This window comes from Pyxicephalus adspersus, chromosome 2 (assembly GCF_032062135.1).
Source record: "Pyxicephalus adspersus chromosome 2, UCB_Pads_2.0, whole genome shotgun sequence".
Classification (NCBI taxonomy): Eukaryota; Metazoa; Chordata; class Amphibia; order Anura; family Pyxicephalidae; genus Pyxicephalus; species Pyxicephalus adspersus.
In genome coordinates this window covers 24,216,458-24,233,182 of record NC_092859.1, presented here as the reverse complement: position 1 = coordinate 24,233,182, position 16,725 = coordinate 24,216,458, and the positions used below count along the sequence as shown (strand labels likewise).

Here is a 16,725-nt window from a genome sequence, read left to right as displayed (position 1 = left end):
CATTCTTCCAATTTAATTTGCCATCCCAATCTGTGCCCATTGCCCCAATAATATATACTGTCATCCCTATCCCCATCTGTTGACCCATATATACCATAATCCCCGTCTGCTCCTGTTTCAAAGAACTTCAAGAAAAAATATGAAAGTATTACAAATGCCTGGTTTGATAAATGGGGACATTTGCACGTACGATGCTCTCCGGCCCTTCTCTTTACAAAACATGGTGAAAGTAATCAGAGCGTTCCATCGCCATGGAAACAATGGTCAATTTAAAACATCGGGTTTTTCCCCTTAATTATATTTTTTGTTTATAGTTATAGTTAGAAAAAACGCGTTCACCTGTAACACACAATTTGTACGCCGGTCACCCCACCGAAATGCACGCTTGATTTATCCCGAGAATGTAGTCTCCATGGAAACAGAGAGTTAAAAAAAATATATTAACGCAATGACAGTTTAATACATTTCACTGATTTGTTAACCTCTGCTATTTGTATGTGAGATGATGGAGATGTTTAACTGAGCTGCTTAAAGGGGAACTATGGTGCTGTATGTAAAGGATTTTACTTTATAGAAACCTTCTTTAGTAGATGATCTTTTTAATTTGTTTTAATTCCATACACTGACAGGGCTGTTTAAGTCTTGGGCCTGGATAAACAATGTTGAAAGAGTTAGTATTGGCTCCATGATCCAAGGGCCAGGAGTAGGTAAAATGTGGGGTCATGATCCTTATTCATCTAGCATGTAGGCCTATCTCCTGTCCTCCACCTTGACTGACTGCTAAGCTATATGTGGCCCCCCAGTCCTATTTGGGGACATACGGGGACCTTTAATGATTGCTCAGAATTGTGTCATATCCCCCTCCTTCTTTCCTTTAGACATTTGTATCAGCAGATGAGCGGCTGTGATAAGTGACCATGATATTATAATTATTGATCTGAGCCGTTACAGAATATTCACTCTCTGTCCCTCCGTTGGCGAGCCCAGCGCCCTCAGCAAACTCCAGATGAGTCACAGGATTTTGTCGTAGAATTTTGATGAGCCACTCGCTGTGTCATCTCCCTGTGACATGCCTTTGTCATTCACACTCTCCTTGCCCAGGAAGAAGAAATTCTGAATATGGATATTCTCAAATTCGTTTTATGAATCTGAATCGCCACATGTTTTTCAACTCCAATTTTTTTATATTGTTCACACTCGAGTTAGAAAAAAATAATGAATCATAAGTTGATTTTTACCTTTTGTAATTGGAAAGGGGAGGATCAGCCAATCAGAATCCTCACATATAGATTTCTGACATTGAATATTCGATATGTTTCTGCTCCTTCACAGTCCAATCATAGACTAGGGGTGGGGCAGTGACCTGGCTGTATTGTGTTACTGCAGTACATAAGAAGTCAGGTCAGGGGCTTTGAAGTGTATGGCAGAGCTGTGTAAAACTCAGAGCTAAGTAAGTGATGTTAATTTCAAACAGCTCCTAGATTTGTATTTTAATTGCACATTCAGCCTAAATTTACTTTGTATGTGTTAAAGTCTTTTTCATTATCAGACACTATTGTAGAGGAAAGTCGGGATGTCAAACACTCAATGCATTGATCTCCCAATTGGCTAATGACAGCGTGGGAAATCCCTATTATCCAGTAGGAAGTAAATGTCCTATTAAGTCATTTACATAATTGCATCTGTCATTGAATGAATTGATAGGCTGGATATTTCTTCCCCCTACATAATGTCATGTTCCAGGTGTGCAGATGACAGGTAAACTTAACTCCTTGGCATCCAGTCACCTCTGTTATTCTGTCAGCTCTTACACTATCAGGAGGGATTTGTATTCTTTGTAAGAAAGTTCAGGAAGAGATAACAGAAATGTGGTCCTGGCGGGATCCTCCTGTGCCCCCCATCCTGCAGGACTCTGGGGGGGTTTTGCTTTAACTCTGTACTCATCCAGCAGAGCTCTGAGATCCCATAGAACAGGCAGAGTTCTCAGCAGACCAAAATAGAAATCAGTGGGAGAGAGACAGATCAGCCATCTGCCTGAATGCTGGCGGGCTGCAGAAACCCCTTCACTGCCACCACCAGAGGGTAACCCATCCGATGCTGCCACCGGAGGTTACCCATTCAATGGCACGCCCCTCCCTGAGGCTAATATGTCCACTGCCACCCCCAGAAGTTACTGCTGCTCCAGTTGCCAACCTGTTCACTGTCCCTATTAAAGGGTAAGCCTTCTTCTGCCTCAACTCATCCAATGCCACCATCAGAAATTAACTTGTTAGCTGCCTCCTCTAAGATTTAACACCTGCACTGCCTCAGCCAAAGGTTAACCTCTCCATTGCCACCATCAAAGGTTAACCTGTCCAGGGCCACCACCAGGTAAAAACCTTCCTGCTGCTACCACCACTGTGAGCATGCACATTTTTATTTAAATTTATTTCTCAATAGCAACGAAGGATATAGGTCCACATTGTCCGTGCCAAATTACTTTACTTGCTTATCCTGGAGTTCATGTGATTTGGCATTTGAAGGGTTAATCTTTGTTTCTTATGGTGTCCCAATATGAAAATGCAATTATAGATCTATAAAGAGGAGCCAGGACCTCCTCCTATTGCTGGGGATTCTTCTACTGATACACCCCAAAATTCTATTGACTTTCCTCACAGCCTGACCATGCTGTTTGCTCATTTTAAAATCATCTGAAATAAGCACCCCAAAATCTTTAGTCTCTGTAGTCCTGACCAACACTGTGCCAGATCTATAAAATACATTGACCTGCAGTTTCTACTGCTTTCACTAATATTCCAGCAATGCCAAAATGTATTCTATGTAATTAACACCTCCAGGATTATTCACCTAAAATATGCAAATCCTACCCACCAATTATTCATCTTCATTATTTAGATATTGAAATAAAAATTACAGGATCCATTGAAGAGCCTTGTGACTGATCTGTGCCTGAGATTACATTATTAGTCTGCTATAGGCAGGAGGAAGCATTTTGTTAGTCTCCTCTCCCCATTTCCATGGTAGGGATGAAAGGCAGTTTAAAGATATGAGATGAAAGAAACACAAAGTGGGGTCAGGGATAATATGTATGCTAATAGAAGGAATGCACTGTCATATACAAACACCATTAAAGGAGTGAAAGACTAAGAGGAAAATAATAGTGGCCTAAACGTGATTGGTGGCAAATAGATCCCCAGTGGTGTGCAAATTTGGGCTTCTATTAAACTGACATGACCCATGGTATGACGAGGGTACATCCTCTACCTAAACATTTTGATGGTGGAAATCTTCCCTTTTATCCGCTTTGGAAATTTGGGAGTATGTTCTCTCCCTACAGAACATATTTTACATTTCCTGGGTACAGTTTTACATTTCAATGCTGGTTATTTTGGAATGGAATTCTGATTTAAATTTGTGGCTTGTTTTCTGCTTTGAGATGAAAAAACATCTATTGTTGCTGTGTGATTTCCAGGCAGAAGTCCCAGAAATTCACATATTAAAAATATTCTAGATCTCTCAGAGAGAGAAGTACAGAGCTTCACCTCGCCACAGAATGGACTCCTAAATGGAGAAATGTTGGGTCAGGGAATAAGCAATCTTCTTGGTTCTTTTACTGCTTCGTGTCCCAAGGCCTAAATTACTAATGACGCAGCTAAATGGTTCCTTGCAAAGAAAGCATTCTTGGTCTCCTTTCTGTTAGCATGATTCATCATTCCTTAGCGAATATATGCAAAATTAGTAAGAGCCAACAGGACCTTGCAATTTATTTTAGCTATTCAAGATAATAAATATTTAAGCTATTAAACTGAACCTACAAATAATACATCTAAGGGGTATACATCCAATCCCATATATTCTCCTAGATTGTAAGCTCTTTGGGGCAGGGTCCTCTCCTCCTCCTGTGTCACTTTCTGTATCTGTCTGTCACTTGCAACCCCTATTTATTGTACAGCGCTGCGTAATATGTTGGCGCTATACAAAATCCTGTTTATTATTATTATTAATAATAATAATAATAATAATAATAATACTATTCAGTATCTGATACTTGTTTAGTCTGCTGGGAAGTAATAGGAGATCATATTGACACATTGGGTTCTTCTCTACTGATTTCTGTCTTTATGACCTTTTGTAAAAAGCTGCTTCTGTTCTGCAGTCATGGCGCCACCCCTTTGCACATGTCACAATGCACGTACAGGATCAGTGGCCATTGCTTTTTATGCATAAAATGTATTATCCTCAGTGCCCCCCACATTCCTGAGCCAAAGTGGGATAGTAGAAGAACCAGCTAGCATGGGACCACAAAATAAAGTAAGAATTTCTCTCAACTACATCCCTATAGCCTAAACAAAAACAAGATCCTTGGGATACAATGGAGGGGTCACCCAGGTTTATTTTTTTGCAAGCTGAATGGAGTTTTGGCTAACTTATTTTTGTTTTTTATTTTTTTATTTTTTACTTTTGGACCCCTGTCTAGTTCTTCTTCTGGGGATACTCACTCTGTTTTGGTGTCACCTATTCATTTTGTAGAGATAGCCTCTAACTTCTTGTTGTGTCTGCAAGACAGGGAGTGAAATTGGGAAATCTTTTGAATTGGACAGAAATTATATCCCTATTGGGGTCGCTCCCTATTTTAATTATAACTACAAAAAACATTTTGGCTTTAGATAGTCATAACACATATTGAAAATGTCTTTCCACCAATCCAGTCTCTTCTATATATCTAAAATTACATTGGATAGATTGTACACTCCCTTAATCGTTATTTCTGATTCTTAACCTGGGATTATGTGACATAATTTTCCTCCAGTATAAAGGGCGGAAGGCGGCAAACGTCCAGAACATATCGGGACTTTGTGAACATCTGCTAGGAGAAGCTGATCCTGTAAATGGAGGAAATGAATCTGGGATGAAGGTTATTACAGCTGCCGGAACCCCCGGCCGCTCCGACGTAGGATAAGCAGAATTCATACTGGATGATACCTGCTAATACGCTAACGCCGGACGCTGGATCCTGGCAGGAGATCCCTATTTCTGGGTGGATATAATCTCATCCGGCTACATGATAAATCCTGACTTCTCACTGGGCTTTAAAGTGTCACTCCACCTTCCGTCAATAGATACTCCAATAGTCTACATATGTAGAAAGAAACATATGAATCTGAAGGGGAAAGGGTATAAAGAAGACCTCCAGTTCGCTTAATTTTCATATAAAGAGAATTTGTTTTATACTTTATAGATGATGGCTAGGATGTCTGAGTTTGAGTTGCAGATGTTGTTTTTGACAGATAGAAGAAAACTAATGCCGCCACCATATTTCAGGACTGGTAATGTGCACTTTGTTTAATTCTTTGTTTGTCTTGGAATAAATACGTCTAGTATGCCACTCTGCCTTCCTGTTGGGCACACTGGATACTCTGACTGCAAACTATAGATAGGTATATTGATGATGTAAAACACACAGATAAGTAGAGCACACAGAGGGATGCAAAGGACCAATAAGGAGTTAAGATGGAGCACTGCGGTGTGATGAATGTTCCTGGCTGTAGCAGAGATTCGGCGTGCTCGGACTGGTACAGACTCCGGCTCAGCGGGTAACATATGGTTCTTCTGGAATTGAATTGAACATAACTTCCCCCCTCCGAGGAGCCGACATGTTCAGAGGAGACAGTGGTGTGGTGGAGCGCTCTCTTTTGCTCTCACCATCCAGTGGATTCTACAATGGAATGAATTTATTAACCCGATTACTAAATGATGCCAAAATCTCCCCTCACAAAAGTACTTGAGAGAGGATTAAACTGCAATCCTCCAGAACAAAATTCCAACACAGGACCACATAGTCCAAAAAGCAAATCCCATCTTAAAGGGACTCAATCAGACCTTAGGCTTGCTGTTTTCATTAAAGTTGCGTCTGGTTGTTGTTTTTTTAGGAATTAAACAAGCAGAAAAAGAGATAGGGCACAAGAAAGAGAAATCCTGTAATCTGTTCATACTTTATTAAATAGGAAGCTGTGTCAGTTTACCACAAACCTGCTATATGCATAGGCCCAGCAGAATCTCCTCCATCACACTTTAATACTTAAAAACTATATCAGTTAACCACAGGCCTTCTATGTGCTTAGGCCCAGTAGTATTTACTCCCTCATATTAGCTCGTAGTAGCTGCAGTGGGGATCTCAGTATAGTAACTTTGCCAAAAGTAACCCAAAATATAATGAAAATCTTAAAGTTTTTTATTCTTCAGCTTCCACCTGGCCCTTAAATGTAGGTTTTGGCTGAACCATTAAGAGCAGATCTTTAATTATAGGTTCCAGTCAGTGACTTTACCATGGTTGTGATTATGTCTGCGGTCTGTTGCAGGCAGGAAAAAGTGTTTGCTCAAAATTGCATATTTTTGGCGATGTTACTAAAACCTGAAAATATTTTAATTGATTATGAAAAGTTCAGCTGTGAGTATTTTTATAGAGTATAATTTTTTTCTAAGGAGTATCAGTATGTAGAGGAGAGTGGGGAAATGCTGCCTCCTGCCTACAGCAGACTAAGGGCATCATCTTAGAATTGGCAAAGTCACTGCTTGGAGCTCAATGATGGCTTTTTATTGATAAGTGGAGTTTTTCTGAACAATGATATTGTTGCTGTATATTGTGATATGCCCTAGGGAAGGGCCTAAGGGCTGGCGTGTAACAGGCCAACTTCCTTGCAACTACAGCTAACCCACAGTCCTCAGAAGTCTCATCACAAGTTCCACTAATATTGTTGACCCCAACCCAATCTCTTCCTAAAATTAATGCTGGAACAGGGTAGATGAAGCTGTAGATGCATAGTGGTGCACGGAATTATGATTTCACCGTCTGAAGGGATTCTGTACCACAGCTGCGCACAGTTGTAAAAGCACTTACTAAACTATCAATAATTCAGCCAATGTCTATTTCTCGAGTACGGAGAGGTAAAACATGTTCTGCAGTGTCGACGTTGGGAAAAAAAAATCACTGCACACATTATTCCAAATTCACTCCAGCAGATGAAATATTAGTCCTGGCTGACGTTACATAATTTAATAATAACACGTTGTAAGTGCAAGGCAGGGCACAGGCTTCAGGTATATCATGAGAGAAGAGCTACGTTTCTACCGGCCCCAAGCACCACCACAGAAATAGGAGATCATGATACCGCCGGGTTATCTGCGAAATGTTCTGCCTCCATGACAGTACCATCATTTACACTCACTGGCTACTTTATTAGGTACACTTTGCTACTTCTGGGTTGGACTCCCTTTTTACCTTTAGAAATGCCATAATTCTTCTTTGCATAGAGTCAGCGAAGTGCTGGAAACATTCATTTTAGTCCATATTGACATTATAGTATCATGCAGTTCCTGCAGTTGATTGCTTATCCATGATGCAAATCTCCTGTCTCATCTCCTGTCCCATCCATGATGCAAATTTCTGTTGTCTTTGTATTATCTCTAGCATCCACAAGCACTCGGAAAACTGCCACTCCATGGATATTTTACCTTTTCAGACCATTCTTTGTAAACTCTAGAGATGGTTGTGTGTGAAAGTCCCAGCAGATCAGCAGTTTCCAAAAAAGACCACCTGGCACCAAAAACCATGTCACATTCAATATCACTTATTTAAACTTTCATCCCCATTCTGATTCAGTTTCAACTTTAGCAGGTTGTCTCAACAATTTTTTAATATTATACAGGATTTATATAGCCTTAACATAATATGCAGTGCTGTACATTAAATAGGGGTTGCAAATGACAGACAGATACCCTGAAGAGCTTACAATCTAAGAGGTAGGGGAAGTTTCACACAATAGGAGGGGAGATATGGAGTGGTGGGAAGTAGTGAGGGTTTAGGAAACAGAAAAAGACAGGTAGGCAAGTCCAAAAAAATGTTTTTTAAATGATCTTTTAAATGAGCACAAATTAGGAGCAAGCCGAATAGGATGAGAAAGACCATTCCAGGGAGACAATATCCACATGCCTAAATACATTAAGTTGCTGCCATGTGATTGGCTGATTAGATATTTGCATTACCAAGCAGTTGAACAGGTGTACCCAATAAAGTGGCCAGTGACCGTGTATTTTTTTAATTATAAATGCAGCACGCTCAGTAATGTGCCAGTGTAACCCTTCCAGGTTTTCCTTACCTCTCACAGACAATGCTATCTTTGTTCAGGCTTCATGCAAGATCAGTCCTTGCTGCAACTTCCTAGACCTGGATTTGTGAAACACTGAGAAGGGACAATTCTTGCCAAAAAATCTTTAGTAACATAACACATGGGTCTTCTACAGGAAAACTATCGTCTATCAGCAAACAGGGGACTACTTACTGGGCACATAAATAAAATAATAGTGATTATTTTTTACACGTGACACAGCAATGATGTAGGAACTAGAAGATACAATCATATCGAGGGACTTGGAATTGAACATTACTAGAAATGTCAGATCCTGAATAATCAGCAGCCAGCAGTATGGGGAGTATGGTGACAAGAGGAGAGCATTCCATGTCTTCTTCACCCCTCTGTTCATCTTTGTGCTCATAGCTACCAGGACAGAAAGTGAGGAAAATCCAACATTTTACACTTGGCCAGATCAGGAAAAAGAGATTGAGTATATATAACAAAAACCAACATTGTGTGCAATAGTCAGTTTGTCTTTTAAATCCACTAAAGCAGCATGTGTCCATTGCCATGACATTCAAAGTCCTCAAAGCAGAAAGGAGGAGGGCAGTGACACACAGCTGCAGCAATAAAAATATTGCCATTCTTTCTTGTACTACATCTGGGAAAGAGTAGACAGTTTGTGTATTACTCTATCACAGGTGAACTATGTACATTTGTCTAGAATTGCCTTTTAATTAACCCCCTCTGTTATTCAGCCCCCACATGGCGGGGTTAATAAATATGGTTGCAGAGAGCTGATTTCCTGAGGGTACACTAATGAGCCTCTCTTAATAGTATGTATGAATAAATTATAGGCAGCTTATTAAGAAGCGCTGTGTGGCATGTCTGCTGCCTGGAAGTGTGTCCAGGCGTTCACAGCCGTATTTTTAATGAGTCACCTATGCGGCTCACGATGCAGAATGTAATTCAGGGCTCAGTGTGACTCTCTGTCACTGGAGCACCAGGGCTTCATACGACGTGTACAAATCCAAATGTGTTCACCCAGCTCTCAACATCTGCTCCAGATCTACAACCCAACCTTTCAAAGTCTAACTTAAACCCCAAACTGCAGACATTTCATCTCATCTCGGAATTGCCAGTAGGATGATCAATCAGATGAGATAATGTGACATCCAAAGTAGGAAGAACAATAGTTGTCAGACTAGATTCCCCAGCATTTATATTACAGTGGAAATCATGGGCCCTATGTATAATTGCTCTCCAAGACGGGGGAAGATAGATTATCATAGGAGACCTTGGGTAATCCAGCAAACCTGGAATGGATTTCTTGCTTTAGTTGGTAAATGTTTTCTTGGACCAGATCCATTTCAGGTTTTCCTGGAGCACCCAGGTTCTCCCATGATAGTTTATCTTCTCCAGTCTTGGAGGGCTTTAATAAATCAGGCCCAATTATGTACATAAGCAGGCAGGGCTTGTAGATCATTGGGAATAGGTGGTGAGCAATTGTAAATTCTCACTGTGCATTAGAAGTTACAGCAAAACTGATAGAGCCCCCTTCATTTTTTTTTTTGTTGGAGTACTCATGTGTCTTCCAGCCCTTTCCTCCCCAGCTTGACTTTTCATGTCCTTTCATTTATTGGATTTCAGTTCTTTTAATCATGGAGGCTCATCATGTCCTGTAGAGTGGTCTGATTACAAATTCAGCCTGTCTAGCAATGCCCACACCTCCAAACTGACATGTTCCCATCAAGCCATTGTGATATTTGCCATATACTTCTCAAGAGGGAACATTTAGAAGAAGGACTGGGTCAGATTGCTGTAATATTTTCAGGAAGCTATCTACAGCACTGTCCCAGTCCCTTCCACCCACCATAGTCCATCCCATTGGATAAAGAAGTATTAGGTCTTTACCCTACCTTTTGCTGTTCTTTTGAAATCTTTAGCATTCTTTTGAGGTCCAATTAGAAAAATATGTTGTGGTTTTCCTTTTCATTGTTTGCTTTCCAGCCTCCTTTCAGGTGTCTCTACCTAATAAATGGAGCCCATGGCTCAGCCTTGAATCTGACATGGTAAAAGTGAGTGTTGACTTAAAAACACGAATCCTTTAGAGATTGGCAACTTTATCTTTCATTTATAACCTGGGTCAACAAGAGATTGGATCAGTCAATAGTGATAGTAGCAACTTCTTGCATTTTCAATTGCAGGCTTTCCTTTAAGTTAATCTATTGATCTAAGTAAGGATGTGACTGGCCACTGGCCTGGAATCGATGGCTCCCTTAGTTGCGGCTCTTCTTCACTTCATTGCATAATTGACTGCGATTCCCATCCTGACACTTCATATATAAACCGTACATTTCAAAAACAGTCAATATATTGCTTTCCAATCTCCCAAATCACTGACCATGCAAAAAAGATTAATAGGAGATCAATAAATAGAGAATTCTGCGTTTTCTCTTTGTTTAAAGGCTCACTTAGGAATGTCAGTGCTGAGCAGCCAGGAATTTATCCAGCACTGCCATCGACCGTTGAACGTTACTGATACCTCCATCAGTCATCAACAATGAGAGTGCTGTGCTGGAATTCTATGTACTGCAAACAAAAGAGGACCGGTCGTGCACATGTATCCATTTATTTTTGGAAATACCTATTTGAAAACTAAGGATCTGTGTTCATACCTTTAAAAGCCCATGGCGGTTAATTTGTTAAAGGAAAAAACAATTCCTAAAAGTTTATTGAAGCATGAGAATTCTTTTTTTGATTTGATGAACCAAAACACAAAGCGAACAAAAATGTTATTGTGTTTTCAAAAAAACTAGTATGTAATCATGTTATCCTCCAGTAACATCTAAGAATTTTTTATGTTCTGTAACCTTGATTAGTGACTTGTCTTAATGAGATCTATAGAGAAGCCGCTAGAAAATAATTTATAGACTTTTTATCAATGGTTTAACTGTTCCTAAACTCAGTCACTCATCACTGGGCAGGGGGCTGACCAGGGTTTTCCCCACTGATACTTAAGCAGTACAGATTGGTCATGGACCCGCCCACCCAGTGACTGGACTGGACAAAAGCATGGGCACTCCTCCTAATAACTGAGTTGAGGTGTTTCCAATGAAGGGCTCTATTATTGTTACATCAAACAAAGACTAACTAGACATCTGTGAACATTTAGTAACTGGGGAAGGACCCCTTCTTTGTCTGCTAAGACTGCACCCCTGTGAACAAAGCCAGCTGCATAAAGACATGCTATTGGGTGTACTGTAAATAGGTGCGTTCAAGCTTGATTTTTACAGATGTCAGGATTTACATATTATTTCAGATCCACTAATTGTTTATAAATGCAGGTTTCTTGCTAACCTTCTTTGTCTATTGCTATGTATTTTCTGATGATTTGCTCAGTTTGAACAGCCCATATTTGTTATCTGGTTTACATTGAAGTTTGAATTTATCTCAGCAGTCCTGGGGCAAGTATGCTCACAATGGTAACATACTGAGAGGCACTAGAGGGTGAACTTACAAATCTGTATGAAAAATTGTGAAAATTTGACTTAAAAAACAGCAATGTGAAAATTAAAGCACAGAAATGAGCTTTGCGTCAACTTTACTATAAGGGCTGAAAAAAAGAAATGTATCAGACATCCACAACAAAGTGCTGAGTGCTGTGTTTTCTGTCCCTTGTGCAGGAGCGGGTAGAGTACCTCTTCCTCATCATCTTCACCGTGGAAGCTTTTCTCAAAGTCATCGCATACGGGCTTCTCTTTCACCCCAACGCATACCTCCGGAATGGCTGGAACTTGCTGGATTTCATCATCGTGGTCGTAGGGTAAGCCAATCAGAGTCTGTATATAGATGCTTAAAAACTAAGGGCCCTTTCAGACCCATGGAGTTAAATTGCAAGACTGGCATCTCCTGGGCACACAGCAAACTGTGCAGTTGGGAGTGGCAAACCCCACAACGGGCAAGCAAATTTACACGAAGCTGTGATTGCAGCTCTCTTGCATATACTAAACAGCAACCACAAAGCCAAAAGCCACCTGTTGCTTTTGTGAACTATGCCACAATCTGCCTTAGTCACATGCATCTACGGTCCCTGTCCAATTTAAGTGAATGGAAATGGAGGCAAGTGTGCAGGAGAACTCTGTGTCTCACTACAGGTCTGAAATCGCCCTAACTCTGCACAAAAAAGTTTTTTAATTTTGAGTTGGGTAGTGTTGGAGCCTTTGTCTAATATTATTGTGGAGATTTGCCCTGACCTATTGTTATGATGGGAAATATCTACAATGGGGATATGTTCAAAAATCTGTCATTGTTGCTGGACAGCTTGGTGTGTTACAAGAAATGGAAGAGTTCCACTTTAATTATCAGTGTCAGTGGGTTACCCAAGGTTGTATACATTTTGTATGAATAAAGAATAATAGGAAAAATAAGAATAATGTCTTGTGAATTAGGCTGCATACACACGAGCAGTAATTGTCATTGGAAAGGATCTTTCACAATCCTTTCCAATGACTAAAGACTGCACGATACATGAATGAGCGCTGTACATACTATGGAGAGGGGAGGGGAAGAACGACGGAGCGGCACCCCGCTGTGATCTCTCCCATTCACTTCCATTATGATCGTTCCTCGTCCGTCGTCCATGGATCCGTCAGGACGGTCATCCAGACGACGGACAATGAGGACAGCCAGGTTTTCGTCCGTTATCAGCCCTGTGGCGATTATCGGACAAGAATCATCTGGCGTGTGTACGTAACCTAACACTCTTGTTCTTATGTTTGTGGTAAATTTCCATTGTTAATTTTTCCTTTCTTTGCAGTCTTTTTAGTGCAATTTTAGAACAAGCGACAAAGGCAGATGGCGGCAGCGCCCTTGGTGGAAAAGGGGCGGGGTTTGATGTGAAAGCACTGCGAGCATTCAGAGTGCTGAGACCCCTGAGGCTGGTATCTGGGGTACCCAGTAAGTAGATAAATGTTATTTTTGTATTTTTTGTAAAGAAGAAACTCATTGGCATACGTTGTGTCTGCACCAACCTCTTCCTGCTTCAGAACATCTCCATTCACATATATACCAAAGCACATGGTCGGGACAGGTGTCGGATGGAAGTCAGGTTTTGCTTGCAAGCAGTTGTAATTGAATTATTTGAGACACCAAAATTTAATCAAAGTGTGTTTAAAGCCAAGAACAAAAATGTAATATAGTGCAACATACTTGTCGATTTGCTGGCTGCAATCATTTTATTTCACGCTTTTATTTTTATTCCCATTACAGCTTGTAGAGTTTATGCTGCCATTGTTTAATGCAATGACTACCAAGTCTCATAGTGCATGCTGAGCTAAGCTGAAGGTGCAGAAATATTGAGTTCACCTAAACTCTGAGCTGCATTAGTTTTAATTTTTGAGGCATTTTACCTGCCAATCCTCCCAAAAACACACTTCCTTGCCCAGGGTAACATTATTTACTTGCTTTATTGTATCTAAAAAGGAGCAGTGTTGTCACCTTAGGACAGGACCTCGGCACATCTTCACATCTTCATAACATATGAGGGAGATGTTCTGTAGTTCACAGAAGTGTGCTTGGTTGGAAGACATCACATGCATTTTGATGGTGCCATCTGGCACAATCCAGACTATCTGAGCCAGAACAGTTGAGCAAACAAAACAAGAGACTCTCATGAAAGACTTGTAGAAGAACACGCATTCAATGGGATATTATACTGGCATACCGGTGCATTCAATGCCCCCTACTCTGCCTCCCGTTTTGTTATCTCCGCCGTAGTGTCACACCCCCTTGAAATGGTGCCAGTGCGGGCATTCTCTGTGCTGACAGAATATGTCTTCTTTGCCATGTGGAGCCCGCTAATTAAGCAGTAATGTCTTCCCATGCCAAGCTAGGGACCCGGGGGGGTGCCCGCTGCTGCCGATGACAGACAGCGCGCGACGCCATCATTTAGCCGCGGGCACCCGGCCAAGGTTTTTTTTTTTCAGCTGCTGAAACGCTCCATCAATGTCAGCAAAAGTCTTTTCTGTACATAAAATCCTCTCTGCCATTGCGAGCGGTCGCCCGGCCGTTCCTGTCTCAATTCCCCAAGGCTTGCAGCAACATGTGCTAAATTGGCAATATAATAATCGGCTGGAAGGCACATCGCGCTCATTGTAATGTCTACCTCCTAATGGAAGACATGCTAAACAGCTCCCTACATTTCCGCCCGAACTTTTACAGATTGCTGATAACAGACGGCGGAAAATAAAAGAGGAAGAAAACGTTTTTTTTTTCATTTCTGACTTTCCTGGGCATTGATTTGAACATTGAATGTAAAATAGGCTTAAGGAGGAACTGCAGTCATTTTAATGTTGTAATATTTTTTTTTCAACTATACATAAAGAGACCAACTTAATATTCATCAGCATATAATACAGACGTGTTTTGAAAAGCCTTGTTTCATGGTATACATGATATGGCCACATTATTTTATTTTAGACAATTGTGCATTTTCAACCTTCTTTCAAGTTCAAACATGGCTGGTGTGAAAAAGCCAGCTCCAATTATACATGGTATGACCAGCTCGGCCCTACTAAATCCAACCAAACATCTCTGGGATGAACTAGAATGCCAGTTGCCAGCCAGGTTGTCTTAGGCAACATTGGCACATGATAAATTGGCACAAGGAGCACTCCAAAAACTTTTCCAAAAAGTACAGAGGCAATGGTCAGGGGTCCATAAACCCTTGGCCATATTGTGTACTTTTTATTACATTACGATGGGCCTGATTAATTAAAGCTCTCCAAGGCTGGGGAGGATACATTTTCGTAAGACAAGCTTGGTGATTGGAAATCAAAGGAACTGCAATCTTTAATTACAATAAACATATAACATGCTCCTAGTACTTAAAACTTTGCCTAGGCTTTACATCATAAAAGAGCTTGTGAAAATACACTACACTGCACAACTCATGAGCCATGCAGTGTGGAGCTAAAACAAAAAGCCACCAAGTGGCAGGACTTTTTTTTTTTACAAAAAAACACTTTGCATGCCTCACTTAGTCAGTTAGCTCTACCTCCTGGTGACTTTTTGTTTCTGAGTTTTGGTCATCTTTAGGGGGAATCGTTATTAAAAATAAATAAATATATATATATATATATATATATATATGTATATATATATGTGTATATATATAAATTTGAAGTGACTTTTGTGTGAACATAAATAAAGTTTTGTGGTTTTGACTTAAAAGCTGACCTGTTCATTCTGTGTCTTCTGAAGGTCTGCAGGTGGTGCTGAATTCTATCATTAAGGCCATGGTGCCGCTGCTGCACATCGCCCTGTTGGTGCTGTTCGTCATTATCATCTACGCCATTATCGGGCTGGAGCTGTTCATGGGCAAAATGCATAAAACCTGTTACTTCCTGACCAACAAAGGTGAACGAACCTCTCAATATACACAGCAAATTGTATTGGGATTTTAAGTGTATCAAAACAAAACTCTAATATTTAGTTTTGCATGGCATTGGTAATGAATAAAACTACTGCCAGGGTTTTTTCTTTGTCCCTAAATCCTGAACACACTTTAGGCAGTGAGCATCACAAACATCCCAAAGGGAAACAGGTGTCGCTACTAGAAGATTTGCCTTCACTTCCTGTTCTTGAGGCAACATTAAAATTTAAATCTTCTATCGCACTTAGTCCCCGTGAACCCTGCCATGTTGTATCCAACACTAGCAAAAATAGGTTTTAAATACACAAATGATAGATGTTTAAATGAAGTAAATGTCTAAATAAAATGTGAGCACGAGGGAATAATCTGCTATGTATCATTTCAGCTTTACAAGCTGAGACCAAATCTGCAGCTATTTTTCACCCGGGGTAGCTGAGTAGTGTTATCCTTATCCCAAGGGACGTTGCTTGTGACAATTAAATAACAGACGCGCTAATCGCATATCCCAAAGCTGTGGCCAGGCCTGGACTCCGGGGTGATCGCCTCCAGGTGATCAAATATTAATTTAGTAACTGGGGAATTCTGGAAAAGGAATAAACATCCCATTATCAGCTGTCATGGGAGTAAACCCGCCAGTTCTTCATTTGCTGAACTGATTAAAATGCTGTTTTGCAATTCTGCCATTTTAGGGCCCATTTATACATATGGTCTGCTTTAGCTCAAGTGTGTGCCTCTGCAGTCCCTTTGCCCTTTACTGTGCAATGTTTCTTGACAGCCCAATAATTTAAATTGATTGCCTAATGCTCCACAGAGGTCCACAATTTGCACCTGCACCATTTTAATGCATTGCCATGCAGTAGAGTGCATTGTGCACCAAAAGGTTCATCAAGGTGCAATTGGGAATAGATGCACAACATAGGGAGTGGACATACTGTGCTGCTGCAGGAATATGCACATTCCTTCTGTACATATATGTGAATGAGCCCTAAAAGATAAGCAAAAACATATTTTTTTATTATTTGAATTAAGTAAAAGCTGCTTAAAATCCTTGTAGATTTCATTTATTTAGCTGTCACCCAATTTGCCATCTATGTGCCATTGTGGTAATTTCTATATATTTCCTGTTCCTGAGTCCAATACAAATAGTATTGGTTTCTC

At 40.5% G+C, this 16,725-nt stretch overlaps 1 protein-coding gene across 13 annotated transcripts in view; it reads left to right on the top strand.

The window, feature by feature from the left end:
- CACNA1C (calcium voltage-gated channel subunit alpha1 C) overlaps positions 1–16,725 on the top strand; it is a 235,327-nt gene that overhangs the window by 148,144 nt on the left and 70,458 nt on the right. For all 13 annotated transcript variants that reach the window (XM_072400026.1, XM_072400025.1, XM_072400021.1 and 10 more), the window contains exons 4-6: positions 11,819–11,958; positions 12,952–13,091; positions 15,396–15,551. In XM_072400026.1, the coding sequence (XP_072256127.1) occupies positions 11,819–11,958; positions 12,952–13,091; positions 15,396–15,551 (436 nt within the window). The remainder of the gene's footprint in view (positions 1–11,818; positions 11,959–12,951; positions 13,092–15,395; positions 15,552–16,725) is intronic.